General features: G+C 38.8%; 1 protein-coding gene across 4 annotated transcripts; it reads right to left on the bottom strand.

Moving 5' to 3' along the window:
• Positions 1–3,392: 3,392 nt before the first annotated feature.
• On the bottom strand, positions 3,393–19,515 carry ZNF330 (zinc finger protein 330). Of its 4 annotated transcripts, XM_033402424.2 has the most exons (11): positions 19,332–19,515; positions 18,848–18,943; positions 17,320–17,451; positions 15,618–15,637; positions 15,446–15,516; positions 13,301–13,380; positions 10,799–10,925; positions 10,235–10,339; positions 6,486–6,532; positions 5,320–5,437; positions 3,393–4,161 (listed from the first exon to the last, which is right to left on the bottom strand). In XM_033402424.2, the coding sequence occupies exons 3-11, from the start codon at positions 17,437–17,439 to the stop codon at positions 3,887–3,889; spliced, it is 963 nt and encodes a 320-aa protein (XP_033258315.1). In that variant the 5' UTR covers positions 17,440–17,451; positions 18,848–18,943; positions 19,332–19,515; the 3' UTR covers positions 3,393–3,886. The 4 variants fall into 4 exon arrangements, with proteins under 4 accessions (XP_033258315.1, XP_033258324.1, XP_004263639.1 ...); XM_033402433.2 differs by lacking the exon at positions 18,848–18,943 and having other exon boundaries at positions 19,323–19,515; XM_004263591.3 differs by lacking the exon at positions 18,848–18,943.
• Between the last annotated feature and the right edge of the window lie 201 nt (positions 19,516–19,716).

Here is a 19,716-nt window from a genome sequence, read left to right as displayed (position 1 = left end):
GGCTGCATTGTGGTTCTCTTACTGCAGCTTGCCACACACTCCACAAAACACCTTTCTCCACCACTGTGATCTCCAGTACAATAGCACCTATCCTATGGCTCAGAAAGCAGGGCTGCTTCCCCTGCAACCCAGACCCACTGCAGAGCTCCTTCCTGCTGTGGGTCCCATGCAGAACAGGCAGCCTTAGCATCATCTGGTATATGGCCCAGAACATCCTAAGGTATGAAATACGCTGCCTCCAGAACCCAGGAGGCTCACCGGGCATCGTGCTGCCTTCCTCATGGCAGGTGTATGTAGCAGTTTTTTACTGTGGAGGTGATGCACCAGCCTGTCCCTGACCACTGGACCCTAAAAATTTTATGGGTGTGGCATATTGTTCATAAGGTTTATCCCCTACTCTCTGTAACACGTCTTACTAAGGCCTCATTGTTCTAGATGCATGTTCTTATTATCTATTTTATACATATTACTGTATATATGTCAATCCCAATCTCCCAATTCATCTCACCACCACCACCCCCTGCTCCCCACTCCTCCACCCCTCGTTTTCCCCCCTTGGTGTGCCTACGTTTGTTCTCTACATCGGGGTCTCTATTCCTGCCTTGTGTTCTAGCTACTTCTTCCTCATCCATCCTCAGCATACTATCATTGATGAAGCAGGTGTATATTCTTTACGATAAAGTGGCAGGGTTAATAAAGCCCTGGGACAAAACTATCGAAGTATAGTGTCCATTCCATGTGAATGCAAACTGTTTCTGATCCCCTTTTTCGATGAAGAGAAATCATTTGCAAAATCCAAGACTACATTCCTTGGACTTGGGCTCCATATATCTGCTCCAACAAAGAGGCCACATCCGGCACGGCATTTGCAATCAAGGTGACTACTTGGCTGAACTTGAAGTTGCCTATAGGCATCTTCCAGGATCCATGCAGTTTCAGCAGGGGAAAGACTGGTGAATTAATATAGATGGGATGGGATTTTCATCTCTGCATTTTCGAGATCCCTAAGGATGCCACTAATTTCTGCCATCATTCCAGGCTATACCATTGCTTTTTGCTCACTATCTTGGCTGCGGTAAGGAGGAGGCAGGAGGGTAGTTAAGTTTCAGAGGCTTCCACTTAGCCTTCCAAACACCCAGTGAAACCACTGTAACCTCGCATTTGGTCAAGACCCCTGTTATTATCCAACGCCTCCCTCACTTTAAGAAGGGAGCAAAAAGGACACTTTGCGTCTCTGGATAGCAGTATCAATTCAGACTCTGTCCAACAGGCCTTGAAATATCTTATTTTCCTCCTTTCCCCAGAGTAGAATTATGAGTGGATGTCTCCAGGTTTTGGGGAAGCACTGGGGTACTAACTACCTTGTCCAGATGCCTTGGTGCTACAGGGACCTTCCTCCTGGGGACCTCTTTCATCGGTGGGCTATGGGTCTGAAAAGTGACTCAGGCCCAGAAACTGAGCAAGGGATGATAATTTTTTATCGGAACAACCACCCTTCAGAATCACCCAACCACCCATATCGGAACAATATGCCACACCCATAAAATAACAATAACCCATGTTATCTATCCTTGATGTTGTCCAGTGGTACAAAAACTAAGTAGTACTCTCATTGTTACCCATTTATTTTGCCCCTAAGCTTGCTGTATTCTATTAACCTTCTCCGTAACTCTCTGCAGGTCAGGTCCCCTTGACTAACCACTCCCACCTTGGTAGTCATTACCGTAGTTGTGACCCCACTGACTCTTGGCAAATAGGTGCTGCCACTGGCCACCTATTATTTCAGGGTCTTATCACCCACTGCCATCAGCAAGCTAAGTTTTACAATAGTTTGTTTCTATTGTCAGAAGTAGCCTACAGAGTCATCACTGAACTGCTGGGGGACCCTCGTGTTCCTCTCATCAGCACGTGTCTTTAGGGCCTTGTTAAATGGTACGTCTGTTGGGCCTTCCTGTGGAACGTAATCATCCAAAGAGAAATCTATCCATTCTGGCATATCCACTTCCCTCAACCTTTTCATTCTTTCCTCCACCATTTGCCGCTCAACTTTGTTTAGAATTGGCCATTGCTTTTTCCATGTTTCTACAAGCCATCCTGGTAGTGAGTTCACATCTCCTGGCACCCTAGCCGGGATGTTAAATCCTATTAAGAGAGTGCTTATCCTGCAACCCAAGGACCCAATGTGGGTGCTATTGTCAAACTCTCCCCTAATTTTGTCCTGTCCCTCCTCATCAACAACCTCAGATTCCAGCCTCAATCATTCTCCTGCTCGTCCCAATACATCTAGGCCAATTCTTGCAGCTCCTTTGGGGTACAGTCTGTCTCCTGTCTCATCAGGCCAGCCCCTCTCTGGCTGAGTTTTACTTAACCCTAATTAACAGTTTCTCAACCCTAATTCTAGGTCTAGTGGCATGGAGATAGGTCAAGTCCTCAAGGGGGCACAGGTTGCCTGGGGAAAGAGACCTCTGCATCATCATCTAGCTTGGGAGTAGGTGAGGCGCCTTTGCCCTTAAGAGAGAGAAGTGGGCTGCGACTGGGGGCTCAGAAAGTTCAGGAGTCTAGGGAGTGAAAATCTTCAGCGGCATCCATTGAAATGTCTCCATCTCATTCGTCAGGGTCCTGGATATTCCCAGACAGTCCCTTGACCTTTGCATAATAGACCTGCCGTGATGGGCAACTGTCTTTGAAGTTTATCCATTCAGACTACTAACTCCTGGCTTGGTCCTCAGTTTTCTCAGTTCTCCTGCTGCAAGAGATGAAACTTTTTCCAATGCATCTGGAGGCCCTCTGGCTTTCACACCTCGGTTGCCTGTTATTGCCCTCGGCTGTTCATTATGTTTCTATGGAATAAAAATGACTCAGCAATAGCCATCCTACCTGTTATCCATATGGCTACAATTTTCTCCGTACTTTTCAAATGCCAGCCTGATGACACATTCCTTTCTACCACACCATCCCAATTCACTGTCAGTGTAAACTGTAACCACTGGAACTTGTGCCAGCAACTGTCTGTTCTCCACCTACCACGAATGATGGGGTTCAGGTGCATCACTTTGTGTCTATCACACACTATTAATCTCTGCTACCTATCTTGCATATTAGACAAAAAAATGAAAGTTTATACAGGAATATTGGAATGCTTTCCAAAATAGATTTAAAATACTAAGAATAAGAAATCAAATAAAACATCAAAAGCATATAAGTGAGATACTAGATTTACTCAAAGAGAAATGAAATTTCCTAGGTAAAACGTGTGATAATACTGATTCTGAAAAATGGCTATATAGTCACCTTTGTCTATACATTTAAGCATAAATAATAGGTATTGTTCAGGACACACGCTGTGAAGAAAGAAATGAATGAGTCAATTGCTAAAACACACATATAACTACTTAAGATAACATGAATATTTAATGAAAATTTAGCATATAACATCTGACTTTTATCCTGCAGACAAACGAGAAAAATTACAATAATTCATTTTACCCAATACATTTTACAAAATCAGACAGAACGATTTTCTAAGCAGTGTTAATAAAAACAGCAATTTAATTTCAAACAAATATATTACCATCCTATTCCTTTATCCTATATATGTGTTTAATTGGCAAACCTACTAGATTACTGAAATCAGTAAAATCCAATCCATGATGCTTCAACTGCTTGGATCGATTTGAAATTCATTTTTGAAATTCATTTTTCTTATGCTGGAAGCCTGATTATCAGTTCCTATTAAAATGCTGCCCTACTCCTTGCCCCAGTAAGTGTGACTAGTCTTTCACATAAGGCTAAGTGACAGTACGTGCACCTGTATAGCCACACACGATTCATCAAGCACACACATTCCAGCTCCTCAGACAAGGTCACCGAGGGGCAAGCAGCTTTCCTAGCTCTCCTGTTCCTCATAGTGAGCATAGCCACTGGCATAGGTCCTTCCTAAATTCAAATTACTAAACAAATCTGATGACTCAGCATCTGAATCCTTTCCACCTTCATCTTCTTCCTCTTCATCATCCTCTGCTTCGTACTCATCTTCTTCCTCATCATGGTAGCTGGTATCACCATACTTAGCAGATGCAAGGTTCTTCCAATAGGCGTCATACCCAGAAGCTCCATCTCCCTCTTCACCTCCAGTCTGCCTGCCAAATTTCAGGGAGCGTGCTACGAAAGACAGATATGTATGTGGCCCCTGATTAGCTCCAATTCTCTACATCCTCATTTTCCTCTACAATATATGAAGTTACATGAACCTGATTGGCTGCTTCTTACTCTCAAATGAAAAAGTCAGTCACATTTTCCTTATTTCCTCACTTAACATTTAACTGGAAAGAAAGGAGACCTTAGAAACAACCATCAGTTCAATCCTACTTAGAGTCTACATACACATCATATATAAGAAATGATAAAGATGACAGTGTCATTTCATTAATTCTAGACAAAGTAGGAAAATGAATTAAGAATAATAGCATTCTCCGTACATAAGTTAAATAAGGCACGTTAAAAACTAAAATGCTCTTTGTTTGATCAATTAAAAGTGCATTTTCAAATCACAGAACAGGTGATTTCATGTCATTACACTCTTCTCAAGAGAGCTACTTTATAATTCAGATGTCCTAGAAGACAAAGGCTATCATTTCTTCTGCCTTAGTAGCAAAACAAAGGTAAGTGTAAAAAATGTCTCACCTCACTGTATAACTCTATCTTTGATTAAACAAAGTATTGTCAGAGTCATTTAGAATTATGATTCCATTATGTTTGGTAAAGAGTCAAATTCTCTTTAACAAAATTGTGAGCTTCATTACTGTAAGCATGTTTGTAGTAATTGCATTCCTTCATAGAAAAGTTATATGAAAACTGTAAAACAATTTCCTACAGTAGTGATGTATAACATAATAAGCACCACTGCTCAAATATCACACACATAAGAATAGCTTCAAAATGAATTCCAACTTGCAAGTACTAAAGATTACCACCACTTGAATATTGAGGATTTATTCCTACTCAATTATTTAAAATGAAGCCTCAGCAAAAACAGAAAAATCATTCTTTTTGGTCTTAAATTTCAGTATTCACTATGTCATTAACTGAAGCAAATGCCAAATATCAGAGTGAATAACGGTATATTTCTTAAGTTAAATTGGGAAATTTTACCCACAAATTTTCCAAGGCTATAAAATTCCATTTGCATAAGAGAACACATTCATCTTTTCAAATATGAAGAAAAGGCGAAAACAAAAAGAGAAAGAGAAAAAGAAGAGATAAACCTCGTCTAAGCAAGAAAGCAAAATCACCCCAGTGGTATTTTAACAAGAGCCTTACTTGACATGCTAAGATCCTTAGTTTCCTGAGTTTCATGTCCACATTTAGGGCAGGGAGGCTGTTTTCCTTTTTCTTGCTTAAACACCTTGCTCCTTGTATGATCATCACAGAAACAAGCCTATATAGGAGAAATAAAAATGAGTAAGTTAAATAAGTAATTCAAAAAATATATGAAGACATCACTTAGTATTTCAAGGAAATGTAAAGTTAAAGATATACTTTTGCTAGGGCAGAGATTAAGAGTTTTGTTGGGGCTGGTCATGCTCCTGATTTCAATTCCTTAAAGGAAAAGGTCTCTGCCAGGACTCTTCTGAACTATGGCCTAAACACAAGACAGAAAATATATGCAGGGTATGATATGTAGACACGTTTCTTCGTAAATATGAGTATTCACAAAGCCTCTGATGACATAATGGTGACCAGCTTATCTACCTGCACAGAGCACACAGTCTAACTGGAGACACAGACAAGTGGAGAGGCAGCTACACACACTACGCATTGCAAGGGAAGTGAAGAGGAGAAGCGCCAAACCAGACCCAGGATTCAGGAAAGGCTGCCTGGGAGACGTGAAGTCTTAACCGAGATCGGCAGGAGACTGGGGGTGCAGCAGGGTAAGCAAAGACGGAAGAGTGATCTAAGGCAGAGGAAACAGCACAGACAGAACTGGAGAAGAGTTGGGGGAGAATTAAGAGATAGGGTTAGGAGTATTAGTAGGAACCAGAGAAATGACTCCGAGAGGCAGTGAATCAGCTGCATCTGTTTAGTGATCTTTGACAAATGGAAATGCTGGAGACAAGGTCTAAGGAAACACAACATTATGGAAATCTTCACTGTACTCAAACTCTACCAAGCAAGTACATTTTGACATAAGGTGAAATATGCTCCCATCATTTTGGTCAGAATGTTCTCTATAAACATAAGGTATAAAAACACTGAGCTAAGATTCAGGTGACACACGCACTAGTGTCAACTCTAAGACAAGCCAACTAGATGACCTATGAAATGCCTCTAAGCTGTCTCAACTTCATTCACAATCTCTAAAATAGAAGAAGTAAATTACGTAACGTTTAAGGACCCTTGTAGATTTATTATAGCTATAAATAATCCAAGAGCTGATGGATGAGTATGGGGATTAAAAACAAAAACGAAAACATATAAAAGTATACCTTACAACGGAGACAGGAATGCTGACCAAGCCGATTGCATGAAACACCTGTGAGGGAAAGTACATAATATCCATTTTCAAACTTGGAATGAAAACACTCTTTTCCACAGATTTATACTTGATGTACTATCTTAGATCAATTATCAACGTTTTTTTCTCTGTCTCATAACCTAGAGGATACAAAAAATGAGATGGAATCCCCAGCCAGATGCAAGTAACCCAGCAATTGCACAGACACAGCATTCTTTTATCCTCCAATCTCCTTCTATTGCTCCAAAACTAGGAGATGGCAAGCTTCATTAATATTTAGGAAATTGAAATGGTAATACATTTTTTCAGTGACATTGGCTGGTCTCTTCACTTAAGGATATAACACTTCAGGACTTCCCTGGTGGTGCAGTGGTTAAGAATCCGCCTGCCAATGCAGGGAACACAGGTTCAAGCGCTGGTCCGGGAAGATCTCACATGCCATGGAGCAACTAAGCCAGTGCGCCACAACTACTGAGCCCGCGAGCCACAACTACTGAAGCCCGTGCGCCTAGAGCCCATGCTCCACAACAAGAGAAGCCACTGCAATGAGAAGCCCGCACACCGCAACGAAGAGTAGCCCCCGCTCGCCACAACTAGAGAAAGCCCATGTGCAGCAACGAAGACCCAACAACAGCCAAAAAAAAAGGATGTAACTTCAATTTTTAAAAGAATAACTGTCTCCATTAATATATATTCTCTCCTCGTGTTGTAGGCTATTGCCATTTTTTGCAAACTTCTGATATGAGAATAGAATACTTCAGGTGGAAAAGCGTGACTATGAAGAGAAAATAATACTCAAGTGGGCAGGAAAACAGATGGAAAAATCCTAAAATAGTTTATCTCTATTTTAGTCAGTAAGCCACATTAATTTTGGTCATTATCTACAATTAATGCAAATGTTAATGCAAATAATGCTCCTAAACGTAAGAGCAAATATTTTAGAAAAGCCAATTTGTCTGGCACATATTGAATATGCCAAAAAATGAAAAGACAAAAATAATTAAGAGAGGTATAGAAACAAGAAAACAAACTAAGCCTTACCCTGATACAGTCTAAATATAAACTGTTAACTTTCAATTTACTTAGAGGTTTTGAAAAACTAAAGAAAACAAAAGGAAATCTATCTTTATAATTTAAATATTGCAGATGTTTCTAAGTTGGGGATTCTTTTAAGTTTGCCTGGGTCATGGGGAGCTCTTTCAATCTGAACAGGAAAGTATTTTTTTAAAAACTCAATGATGATTTCTCAATTATGTGTATTATTATTGCTTCTGTCCAACCATCCTGCTTCCTTCCACAGTGACACTGCTATTTCAGATGGATTTATATTACTTGTCCTACATGCTAATAATAAAAGTAAAAATCAACTGAGTACTTATTTTATATATATATATATTAGGAATATATTAGTATACCAAATTACTCCAATAATAACTATATTATTTCAGTCTGTGGAGGAAAAAACCTGAAATCTCAATCATTTCTACTTGAAGGTATGCCTAGAGAGTAATTAGGTTCATTCTTCATTCAGTCAAAAGAGGATATATATCACCAAAATGCTACAAATCCCTTTCAAGTACAGAACCAGAACACAGACTGAAAGTACAAAGTGCCCAACCCAATTTCCCTGTGCACCAGGCATTTCTGATACAGAATCTTCTCCCATCCCCACCACCTGAATCTTTGACATGCCACCATGACACAATCCCAAGAAACTCGTTGTTGTCTATCACACCCTCACCCGTACCGCCGGAAACCCAAACCACCAGGATGGGATGTGGCCTTGCCAGTCTTCTTTCCCTAATTACACCTCAAAAACACACAGGCACTCCACTTCACTGCCCTGTTATTTTTCTCCCCAAGAGATAAAATCTTGAACTTATATAAAAAATGCATTTCTCCCAGATTCTAAAAAATATTGTGACATTCCTAGTTTGAGACTGGGGAATGGTTTTCTTTTTAAATCTATTTCTATGTCTTCACAGTATTTTGAAAGAAAGCAGGTTAGAATACATCAAAGCCTGCTGACAGTAAGCCATTTAAATTAGAAGTCCCCGGGCCACTTTCATTATTTTAAAAAATAAGGGCAGAGTACACACATGTGTTTTGTTTTTGTTTTTTCCCCTCAAAACATACTTCCCACTGGTTATACAGGTAAAGAAGTATTTTATAGAATTTCCGTATCTTCCAATTCATAGTTGTACGCTCAAATCCAAAAATGATGAGCTATGACCAATTAAGGGAATAGAAACAAACTATCTTTGGGACTTATATGTATGATTAGGACAGTGTTTCAGAGAAAATATTTCAAGTAGTGAATGGCAACTGGTGAAGGAAAAATGGCAAAGAAAAAATAAAGCAATAAAAAAAAGGAAAGAAAGACGATAAATTACAGTAAACCAAGGAAACCTGTGAATCTGCAATGAGAATGACTTTAACATGAGGTATCAAAGGCATGGTAATAAATTTATCTTAAAATCCTTTCAATTATTCAGTGTCTTTATTTTTCCTTTGTCTTTTACTGAATCACTAAAACTTCTTGATGGAAATATAGCCTTATCACTTACAGTTGCCTGTCTTTGGGGTTTAAATGCTGCGGAATACACAAGGTTCCCAAGTCCCAAATAAAATAATTCAATTTTTATATTATACATTCTGCAGAAGCCTAGGAACAGCTCAAAAAGGCTAACTACTCTGAGATGTTCCTTTAATCTTTTGAGATTTTCTTTATAAATATCACAAGAATTACATATGTGTGTGTATGTATGTCTTAGACTGATGACTTATCAACTTTAAATTTATAGATAAGTATAGGGATTGGCATTTCATAGCAGAACAAGAACCAAATTGAAGAAAGTGAATTTGGAATTTGAGTCTTTCCTACAGTGGTATCTACTATTCAATAAGGGCTTTCTAAGTGACAGGTGCCATACTTATGCTTTATATGGGTTCTCACTTCAATTAACTCCTTGAAAAAATTAGCATCTTTCTTTAATACATAACAAAATTCAGGTTTAGAAAGATTTGGTAAGTTGCCCAAAAACATATGGCCAATAAGTAGAATTCGAGTAATGTCTGAATCTAAAACTTGAGCTTCTGAGAATCAACAGAATAGAAATAAAATAAAATGCAATCTATCTCTAAAGATGATACCATGAAACACTGGTTCTCAAACTAGGATATACATGAGAGCTATGTGTGCAGGTTAAATACAGATGCCTGGCACCTGCCACCCACTTAAAGATAGAATCTCCAGGGATGAGGCCTTGACACCTGTACTTTTAAAAAACCTCCACAGGTGTTTCTGATGCACATTCCTGTCTAAGAGTCACTGGAACCAACTAGCAGGAACAAACTAGGGGTGTACCACTTATCTGGGGACACCTGAAAACAGGGTGGGGGAGGGTATGTTAGTTGTTATAATAACTTGGAAGTGAAAATGACTTTTAGCATTCAGGATCAGGGATGCTGCAAGGACTGCAATGCCTGATCAATCCCACAAAATGAAGAACTGACCCAACCAAAATGTCACTGGCACACTGTTGGACAAAAATGGACTATACGCGTTCTAAGTTTTTTCTACAAACAGAAAATAGATATTGAATTAAATTACAGTCCATAAGAGGCCGCATGAAAAACTAGATTCCTTTTTCATTAAGTTTAACACTTATACTATTAAGAATCTTGGGTATAAAGAACATCCAATATATAAAAACTTACATTTAAATGTTTCCGCTTCTAAAACCTGGCAGCTGGCTTGATGTTCAAACTGATCATCTTCACAAAGAAAGTTATGGCAAAAAGAACAACTGAAAATTCTGCCTCCTATTGGATTAAAGAACAAAACCCACAAATGTAAATATGATAAAGTTTAATTTTAAAAACTTATCTGTAAAACTGCTCAGAAAAGATGGCAAGTTATTTCAGATTTACACTAAAATATCACAGCAGTTTTTGTTCCGGCAAAGGCTACAAAGAAAACTGACAAATTGAACCATAAAAGAGTGAACTCCCACTGTACCCTGGCTACCCTTATATACTCACAATGCTCAGAGACACTTCCTCCCCTTTTACTCCCCTCCCTACCTGCCTAGGTAAAAATCCTAGTATTGCCTGATGCTGCTGGTATAAATCCCTTTTCCAACTAAACTGACAACCAAAACAGTGCCAGTACTTATGATTGATAGTATCCTAAAAAAAAAATCATAAAAAAAGAGCATCCAGAACGTTTCAAAGTCAGCCTTCACTTCCAGCAAAGCTCGTCATTTGTATGTAACCACTCACCATGGTCCCAGACACCCCGTTCACATTCCACACACTCAGCATCGGTAAGCGGGCAGGCACAGGCGTGTGTACTGAGACACTTCCTACCATGACAAACCCAAGCTTCACAGAAGTCACATATTGCACCCTGCAACCAAAGAACATGAAAAATTAACCTTTGACACAACTGGCTGCAGCCATAGTTTAAGCAGTGGCAACCACCAAATTTATATACATTTAGCCACTTATCAACCTTAAGTGATAACGAGTGGCTTCATTAAAGAAAATGTACTGTTTAAGCCCAAATTAAAGAGTGTTTCCTGAAAATCAAACTACTTCACCAATAGCTATTTACAATATACAAATCTATAAATCAAAAGAAAAAGAAGCAGAAGGGAAACTATACACTTAACGCTAATATTAATCATTAAAATAAGTCAAAGAGCTGACAGTGTTGCCCCCAAACTGAATTTTACAATAAATCAAATGAAGTCTAGAGCCCATAATTTAAGCATTCCTGTCTATAGCAATTCTGGTAACTAAATGAAGTTTTTTCAAATACTAACATTCCTGACTTAAGAAAGTTCCTTCTTATCTGTGTAATTTATAAAATAAATATATAGCTTTTCTAGAATAACAGAGAGAAAATATTAAACTTCTGCCAGCATCTTTTTAAGGCAACTTATGCATTAAATCATTATTATATCTCTTTGTTAAATAAAACTAAAATATTTGGAACTAAATGACAGGTAAGGTAAGACTGTAAGACTACACACACCTTTAATAACACAATGACATCTACAGAACACTAAGAGCTAGAAAGAATCTTAAGGAAATGGAATTGGATGGCTTTTCATTTACAGGTGAGGAGGGACAGGGGCCTGAGACTAAGTCCAAGTTCTAGAGCTACATTAGAGCTGAGCTGTGATTCAAATCCAGGTCTTCTAACCCTCAAAATTCACTGTTCTACTATTCAAGGCACTGTAACAAAAGTGGAAAAGAGCAAATAGGAAGAATGTTTGGGGACTTGTAAAAATAGATAACCAGTGCAGATAGCAAGTCCTCGAATCTATCTCTTGGATTACTCAGGGTTCTAGCAAGAGGAGAATGACACATTAAACTGGGAATTCCAGGGGAGTTTAAAGAGATAATTCACAAAGAACAGGGAAGGGCTTCGAAAACGTCAGGGATGATGCAGATACTACCCCTAGGGCTGAAGGGCCAAGGGCAGGGAAGGGAGGGAGGTTCTACAACCACAAGAGAGAGCCAGCTGTATGCAGAGGACTACCTGGTCATATGGAGAGGAACTGGTGGCCAATCCACGTCGAAATCAGGACAAGCTGGTAGGGAGTAAGCTGGGAGAATAAACACCCGGATCATAATTTCCTCCTATCATCAGGTCTCCTGCCAAAGTCCTTTTTGGGCGGCTGAACCCAAAAAGAAGCCCTAAGTAAGACACTGATCCAGCCCACCACACAAGTCAGGCTCCCAGGGCAAATCAGGGGGAAGAGTCGGGGAGAGGGAATCTTAATCAGCAAATAGAGGATGGCCAGAAAAATCACTTTTCTAGAATTTAGAGCTAATGATGCATGATTCTACTTTAATGTATTCTTTATATAAGAGATCATTCATACTCATACAACTCAGTGAATTAAAAAAGTAATAATTTGATAAATCTAGACATAAGCAAACTACGAAGGAAGATTACAACAGCTTCTGAATAAAGATAACACTGACAATCCTATACTTAAAGAATTTTCACAAGATGATTATGAATAATTCCAACTCTTCTATAAGATAGCCACTCATGAAAAATATAAAGGTCTGCCTCATGATGGAAAATTATGTGTTCTTGGAAAATTATGAATATTCTACTATAAATATTACTTTCCTCGTGGACTGACATTTGGACCTAAGAATAAATTCACACAATAGAATATAGTAAAACTGGTCAAAAGGATAACATTTTTTTTGAAAAAAAGAGCAAAATGCCTCACACAATGCAACTGCTTCTATTATTTAAAATAATGAATTTTCTTTGAAACGTCTACATGTAACAAAGAGATAACGACATGTGATGAACTACATGTAACTACATGTAGTAAAGAGCATAATTCTGTGTTAACTACGTACTCTTTTTTGAAATGTAAAGCTTTAAAAAAAACAATTAATCCTAGGTTCTTTTGGAACTACGTTGCTTATTCAACCAAAAGACTGAATCTTAGTTTAGCAGCACTTTCAGTATAGTAAATAATATTTTGTGATGTCTAATTAAGATATATTAGAAAGGTATCACTAACAAATGAATGTTGTTTAGGTCAACATTAGATGAGTTTCCCTTCCTTATACATTTCCCAATAAGAAAGAAGAAAGCAGTCAAAAACAAGTGGGTAATAAGTGAAAATCACACTAAAACAAGCCACAGATAATCCAGATAACTCTAGACTGATTACATTTGGTCAGAATGCCTTCTCCTTATCCTCGGAAACCTACTGGTCTAAAAGATAACTACAAGAAGCTTACCACCATGGCAAGGCCAGTACTGTAGACACCAGCATGTTTTATGACACAGTCAGAAGACTTCATCATGCACTTTGTTTTCCCTAGCAAAGAAACAAATTTTCACTATTAGTCTTGCAAAGTACTACATGCAAATATTCACTAATTCCTCTTTTTATCTGGCCCAAGCTTCTATGGAAATAATTTGAAAATAAAGAGAGACCAGCACTATCTACTGCTTATATAACTGAAAAAAGAAAATGGATATAACTGAGACCTCATTACCTGAGTCAGATCTTTCGAGATTAGGAACTTATATGATAATTCATGTTTGTACTAAAATCAAAATTTGAAGGTTATGCTTTGTAATCTAATAATCACTAAAGCAGTTAAAAATCTTGTGAATTTTCAGGTGAATTCAGGGAGATTTTTAAATGATATGCTTTAAAAGTGAATTTTACACTTTGTAATTCACAATAAACGCAGTCTGATTTGAAGTTACTGCTTCTTTCTTTCCCTAGAACATATCAAACCAAAGCAAATCAAATAATAATTATGCAAATTATCTGGTTCATTTTTTTTTTATGTTTGACCATAGTTAAAAATTTACAAACTTAGCCCCTGGGTAAACATTCTTCTAAAAGAATTGTCAAGTAGTGCCCAAATGAGCACAAAAATGAGGAATATAATGATAAAGCTAAAAATCACAATACAGCCACAAGAGCTCTTATCTAGCAGCGAATTACCAACCCGAAACACTGTCAGGACATTCACTTATCACATGCTGCGAGAGGATTAATGGTGACATATTAATCACGCATCTCAGACTCCACAAAGCAGGACATGAAATAAACAGAAGATGCTCAATTTTCCACTTCCTTGATTACCTAAGAAACAAAGCTAGACAACAGGAAATGGGAAGAGAAACAGGAAATGAGGGGCAGCAGCCCCCTGTCCAATACTAAAGACAAGAATCAGTGAGTGGGAAGTGTATCCGTGCACAGCACCACAAACACTGAAAACAGGGGAAGGGCCTAGCGACAGCTTATCTCAACCTTCTCCACAGTCTATCTTCTCACTCTACATCCATTTGTCTTTTATAAATAAGGATATAAAAACTGGCAAATGACTGGTCTATCTAGGCCAGTGTTCTCTTTTCCATTAATTACATACCTCAAAGCCGTCTCTGAAAGCTAGACCTACACTAGAAACATTCAGGGGTGTGGCCCTAAGCCTTCCTAACTTTCTGCAATGTTATCATGCATAAACACAGTTAAATGAGCATATCTCAAACTGTGTTTCACCTGAAACTATTATCCTATAAGCAAAGGGGATACTTGTTCAAATAAAAGTTTGCGGGACAAACCTGGAGTAAAGACAATTAATCAGGTTTCTCTACTGGAGGTCTTCAGAACCTTTAACACATACATAGGTAAAAGAACTCTCCCAGGTGGGAATGAGGGAATGAAACACGCAGCATGTCTCAAATATATGCTCTGCTTTAAGAAATACCTACTAATATCTCAAGTATTCTGTGGAAGACTATTTGGGAAACATGGATCTTGTTGTTCTATGAACTACTATTTAGTTTTACTCTGAATAATCATTTACTCTGAATAAAAGTTTCCACTTATACTTGGGAACTAGGTAAGTGGCTTAGGAACTCTATTCCACTCACTTGGGAATACATGTGAGGAAATTCAAGAATCATACGCTAAGAACCAAACAGAAAAACAACTGATCACAAAAACTGGCACCAGGTAAATGTGGAATAAAATTATTTTCAACAGCCTAACACACTGCAGGCAGTATCAGCAGAAATCAAAATTTAGGAAAGTAAACAAAGGATATCGACAAGACTAAGACAGTATAAATAAAAATGCAGCATCACCAAATGTTATTAGTCTGAAATCTAATCTTTCCACGTTTAAAACAACACGTGGTACCTTTATCTAAACTGTATCTTAATTATTTTCCAGCATTACATCAAAGAGACAACACCAAGCCTTGACAGTTTTTTGATAGGCCAAATAACATTTTATGTAGTCTTATTAATAGTAAGGTATAACATTACTGTAAATGATAATGATGAACCCACAGGTTCAAACTGATTAAATGCCAAACAAATGTTTGATAAAAGAAAAGCATGTGTTTTGATCATATACTTACCACACTGTGCACAAATTGGTAACTTCTGTACAGAATTACAAAAATAGCAAAATGCTCTATTCTTCTGCCGTCTTGTCATGTAAAAGAAAATTTTAAAATTTAGTCAATATCAGATAAAAGGTCAGTCTATATTATTATATATAGATAGAAAAAGAAATAAATAAAAATTTACCTCTGACACTTGTCACATTCCTGTAAAATATAAAAACATAACATTAATTTGTCTACTGGCTGAAAACTGCAAAGTTACTTGAATTATAAAGAATACCGTTTTTCATGTTAAAATTTAAGTGACATTTGCCCAAACCCTCCAATTCCACCCATGAGTACAAGCATCTATACATACTTTTAACAACAAAGGTATGTTTTGGGGCATACCACACTAGAGAAAGAAGTGGCTTTTTCACAAAACAGGCTACATACTGTAGTGGTCTGCTTTTTGGATTTTTTTTTTAAGCAATCAGAAAAATAATACAGAATGAACACAAGAAACAGTAGAGAACACAGTATGTTGAAGCTCACCAGAAAATCCAGAATTCTAAACATGGTATTAAAAAGCTCTCCACAATCTGGTCTCTAACCACTTTTCAAACCTCACTGGCCTATTCTCTTTAGATTCAAGTCTCTATTTGTCAGCCATTCTCAAAATATGTCTTGTATTTCTTCTTTTCCATGCCTTACTTATTCTAATACTTTTCCCTGAGAAGTCCATCCTCACTTCTTCACCTACTGGAAGGTGATGATCCCACCTCCTCTGTGAACTGTACCCCAACCCCACACTCACCTTTATCACCTCAGTCCTAATGAACCTGAATCCCAATTGTACCTTTTCTGCAGCACTTACCAAAGTCTAGCCCTCACTGTATATATTTATGTATGAGTCATTTCTTTGTCCTCCTTCTCTTCTCTAGAAATCACCCTGGCACAGACGAGGGAGTCCCCACTGTCCTATCTGTGCTGTGTCATCTCGCTCCCCCTCACCCCCCCACCAACCCAGTACAAACGCTGGTTAATCCTGGGTTGGGCACCCACCCAAGCCCAACCCATCGGAGTTCTTTCCCTCTCTGAGGGCAACAATATGTGATGTGAGACATGGGAGCTATGGACCCAGTGGCTATGAACCCCCCAAAATGGAATAAAACAATCTGAGAAAATGGAACTAAATAAAAGCAAAAGACAGAACTACAAGTTGTTTCAGGTTCCAGCTGTCCCTGCATCCCAGCTACATCCATGCCCTTCCCAACTACACAAGTTAGCCCATTACTCATTCAATAAACTATTTCTCCCTGAAGTTACTTAGGTTGGATTTCTGCCATTGATAAACATTAAGTAATACAGAAAACAACTGAGCTATAAGCTTGAGGAAACCAGGACTGTGTCATTCAGCTACATATTCCCCTCAGTGCCTAAAATAGTACCTGGCACAGAGTAGGCACACAATACACATATGAGGAATTAAGTCACATTAAGCATTTCATATGTGTTCAATGAAATCAAAAAAGAAAACAAAAAGAGGAGTGGGAACAGAAAAAGTAGAGAGGCATGGAAACAGGAAGATACGGGACAACTCAGAGAAATACAGTCAAAGGACGGGAAGAGGTAAGGATGACTTAGGATGAAAAGGCTCCAATTAATAGGACAAACTGAGGAAGGCATACTAGGTTAGAGAAGCTGGAGAATGTCACACAGTTCCTAGTATGTATTCCTGTTCAATACATATCTATTTGTCACCAATGGTAGCCAAGGTAATATGACAGCTTTCAGAAATAGCAAAATCAAACAAAATTCACCACTACTCAGTGTTAATGAAAACAACAGACATGCCTTTAACACAGATTTATATAGTTTTTCAATTGATAACCAAAAAAACTTACCATTGAAGCATTGCACGGGTGTTTAGCTAAATCGATAGTGCTTCTTGATGCTCTTAGTTGTTTTTCACGTTCCCGGCGATTCTCTGCCTTCTTCCTCGCACCAGTCTTTTTTTTAGGCATCTCCCCTTCTTTCTACACAAGCAAACAGAGAAGATATAATTGCCTTGTTGCATTTGCTATTTTAAAGAAACTAAGGAATAGCAGAATGAAATCTTCTAATTCTCATTAAACTTTAAACTCAACCCTGCTCTTTTGATGGTTAAGCACATTTTAAGCCTTTATGCATCATTTAGCACACATCATCCCAAATAGATGGCTTTTAAAATAAGGCACTTATTTGTATTACCAAACAGTTCTAAAAAATGTAAACATCAAAAAGATTTATCCTAACAGCCAAAATGGTTTTCTTTCCCACAGAGCAAAAAAAGTTTCTCTGATATTCAATATTCTTTAAAAATTACTCTGTAGCAAGTGAAAAAAAATTATTAGGAATATATAAATAACAAGAATCATTTAAAAGTATATTATTTACCCAGTTTATATCACTTTTTTAAGCCCTATATTCAGATGACCTGATGCTGCCAAGTCTTCTAGTATGTCTAATTTCTCCCATGTAATACCTGAATAAAACATCTAATAGTCAAGTCAAATGACAACATTAACTACAAAGCCAAACTACCCTCTCCGAAAAGATATTAAAGGCATCTGAGTAGCTTTGACTCCCTGAAAGCTGCCTTTCCCACTACTTTTACCTGCGGTGAGCATGTAATTTTAACAGGGTTCAAATTTAACAGTATGTGTTTACCACACATATCAAAATAAGGACTTTAAAACTGGCTTTTATCAGGTAGTTGAAAGAACTACCTCATTTAGAAAAACAAGGACTTCACTAAATAACACATTTTTATTTGGCTTTTCATCCCATCTGAAGACACAAGTTCCCTGAGGGTTCCAGCCCTATCTTTCTTGACAATGTTTGCTTCCCAGCCCTGCCTGAAATAAATTAAGCCTTAACAAATGAATAGATACACGAATGAATGAGTCCATGTGCTTGCTTTGAAATAGAATCTCAAATTTCTTAATATTCTTCAAAATACATGTATTTTTTAAAAAAGTCTTTTCTAAGAGTGGTTCTCAAAAATCAACTGTGGAATTCCCTAAAAGCACAGATTTAGACTTCTAGGCTCTATCCAAGATCTACAAATTCCAAACCTCCAAGCACGGTTTTAAGTTTCACTGGTGACACAACCTTCCTGAAGACAAAAATATTCAAAGAAACCAAACTCGTGTCCATGATATAGGGAGAGAGTTCCATGAAAGCACACCTTGACACTCACATTTCTCATTACAATACAGCAAAATCATACACCAGCTTGTACCTGGAACAATACTAAGGTCACTCATAAAGTTGTCCTAATTTCTGGGTTTCAACTCTGATGTTGGAATGCCCAATCAAAAAACCGCGCGGTGGTTAGTTGCGACTTAAAAATATGAACAAACCAGACAAGGAGGTTTAGTGGGTGGTTACCTGAAGTAACGTCCAAGTCCACTAGGTCACCCTTCCGGTATTTACAATGACAAAACTTACAGGGTGAAAAGTTGTGTACTGCCCTCGCCAAAGGAGCTAAAAAAATAATCACAGGGTGATCACCGGTTGAATTTTCTGCGTCCCCCGGGGAGAACCCGCTGGGAAAGTTGAGCCTCATTTTTTTCTCCTCTAGTTTGTTTTGTAAACTTAAATAGTGAATTCTATTTCTCAGCGTTATACGGGTTTAAGCCGTTCTCCAGGAACGCTCCCACTTCTTCAGGACGTGGCCCGTGTCACGAAATGAGAAAACAGGCCCGGGGCCACTGCGGCTTTGGAGGCAAAGCCTGCAGCCGGAGGACCCAGCGGGGTGCAGGGGGAGCCCAGGGGAGAGTCGGCGGAGGTGCCACGCCACTCTGGGAACCAACGGCCGTCCCCGCCCGCGGGGCACCCTCCCTCGCGCGCGCTCCGGGCCGACCTCGCTCACCCTCGCGGGGAGGCCGGGCTCACTCCAGGGGCCGAGGGGCAGGGAATGGCGTGAGGTCCGCCCGCGGCGGCTGCAGATCCAATTCAAGGACAACGATTCCGGGGGAAAAAAATGCTACTAAGCCCCGAGGAAGGCGGACAGAGTACCTTCCAGGCACTAGGAGCCGGACCGGATGTCCTCTGACGTCAGCACGTCGACAGGGGAAGGCCCGCCCATTTCTGTTCGCTCCGCCCCGTCCCTCCCCCTTCCGCGGGGGGCGGGTCTCCCAATCCTGGGCGGAGGACATGACTGAGAGAAGAGGAAAAATGGGGCAACAGAAGGAGGGAAAGGGTGGAAATTTTATTACCTCAATTTTGTGTTTTCAGAAAAGGAGAAATCTAAGCGA

The sequence above is a fragment of the Orcinus orca genome, chromosome 4 (genome assembly GCF_937001465.1).
Source record: "Orcinus orca chromosome 4, mOrcOrc1.1, whole genome shotgun sequence".
NCBI classification, from domain to species: Eukaryota; Metazoa; Chordata; class Mammalia; order Artiodactyla; family Delphinidae; genus Orcinus; species Orcinus orca.
Note: the sequence above shows the minus strand (reverse complement) of the source record. Positions and strands in the feature narration are given on the sequence as shown.

Bases quoted from the DNA above. Each gene is read 5' to 3' on its own strand.
- ZNF330 (XM_033402433.2), bottom strand. From the start codon at position 17,439: ATGCCTAAAAAAAAGACTGGTGCGAGGAAGAAGGCAGAGAATCGCCGG. The intron at 15,638-17,319 runs GTAAGTTTTTTT...TATATTTTACAG, and splicing joins ACCCGTGCAATGCTTCAATG to GAATGTGACAAGTGTCAGAG. The intron at 13,381-15,445 runs GTAAGTATATGA...TTTCTTTGCTAG, and splicing joins ACCAATTTGTGCACAGTGTG to GGAAAACAAAGTGCATGATG.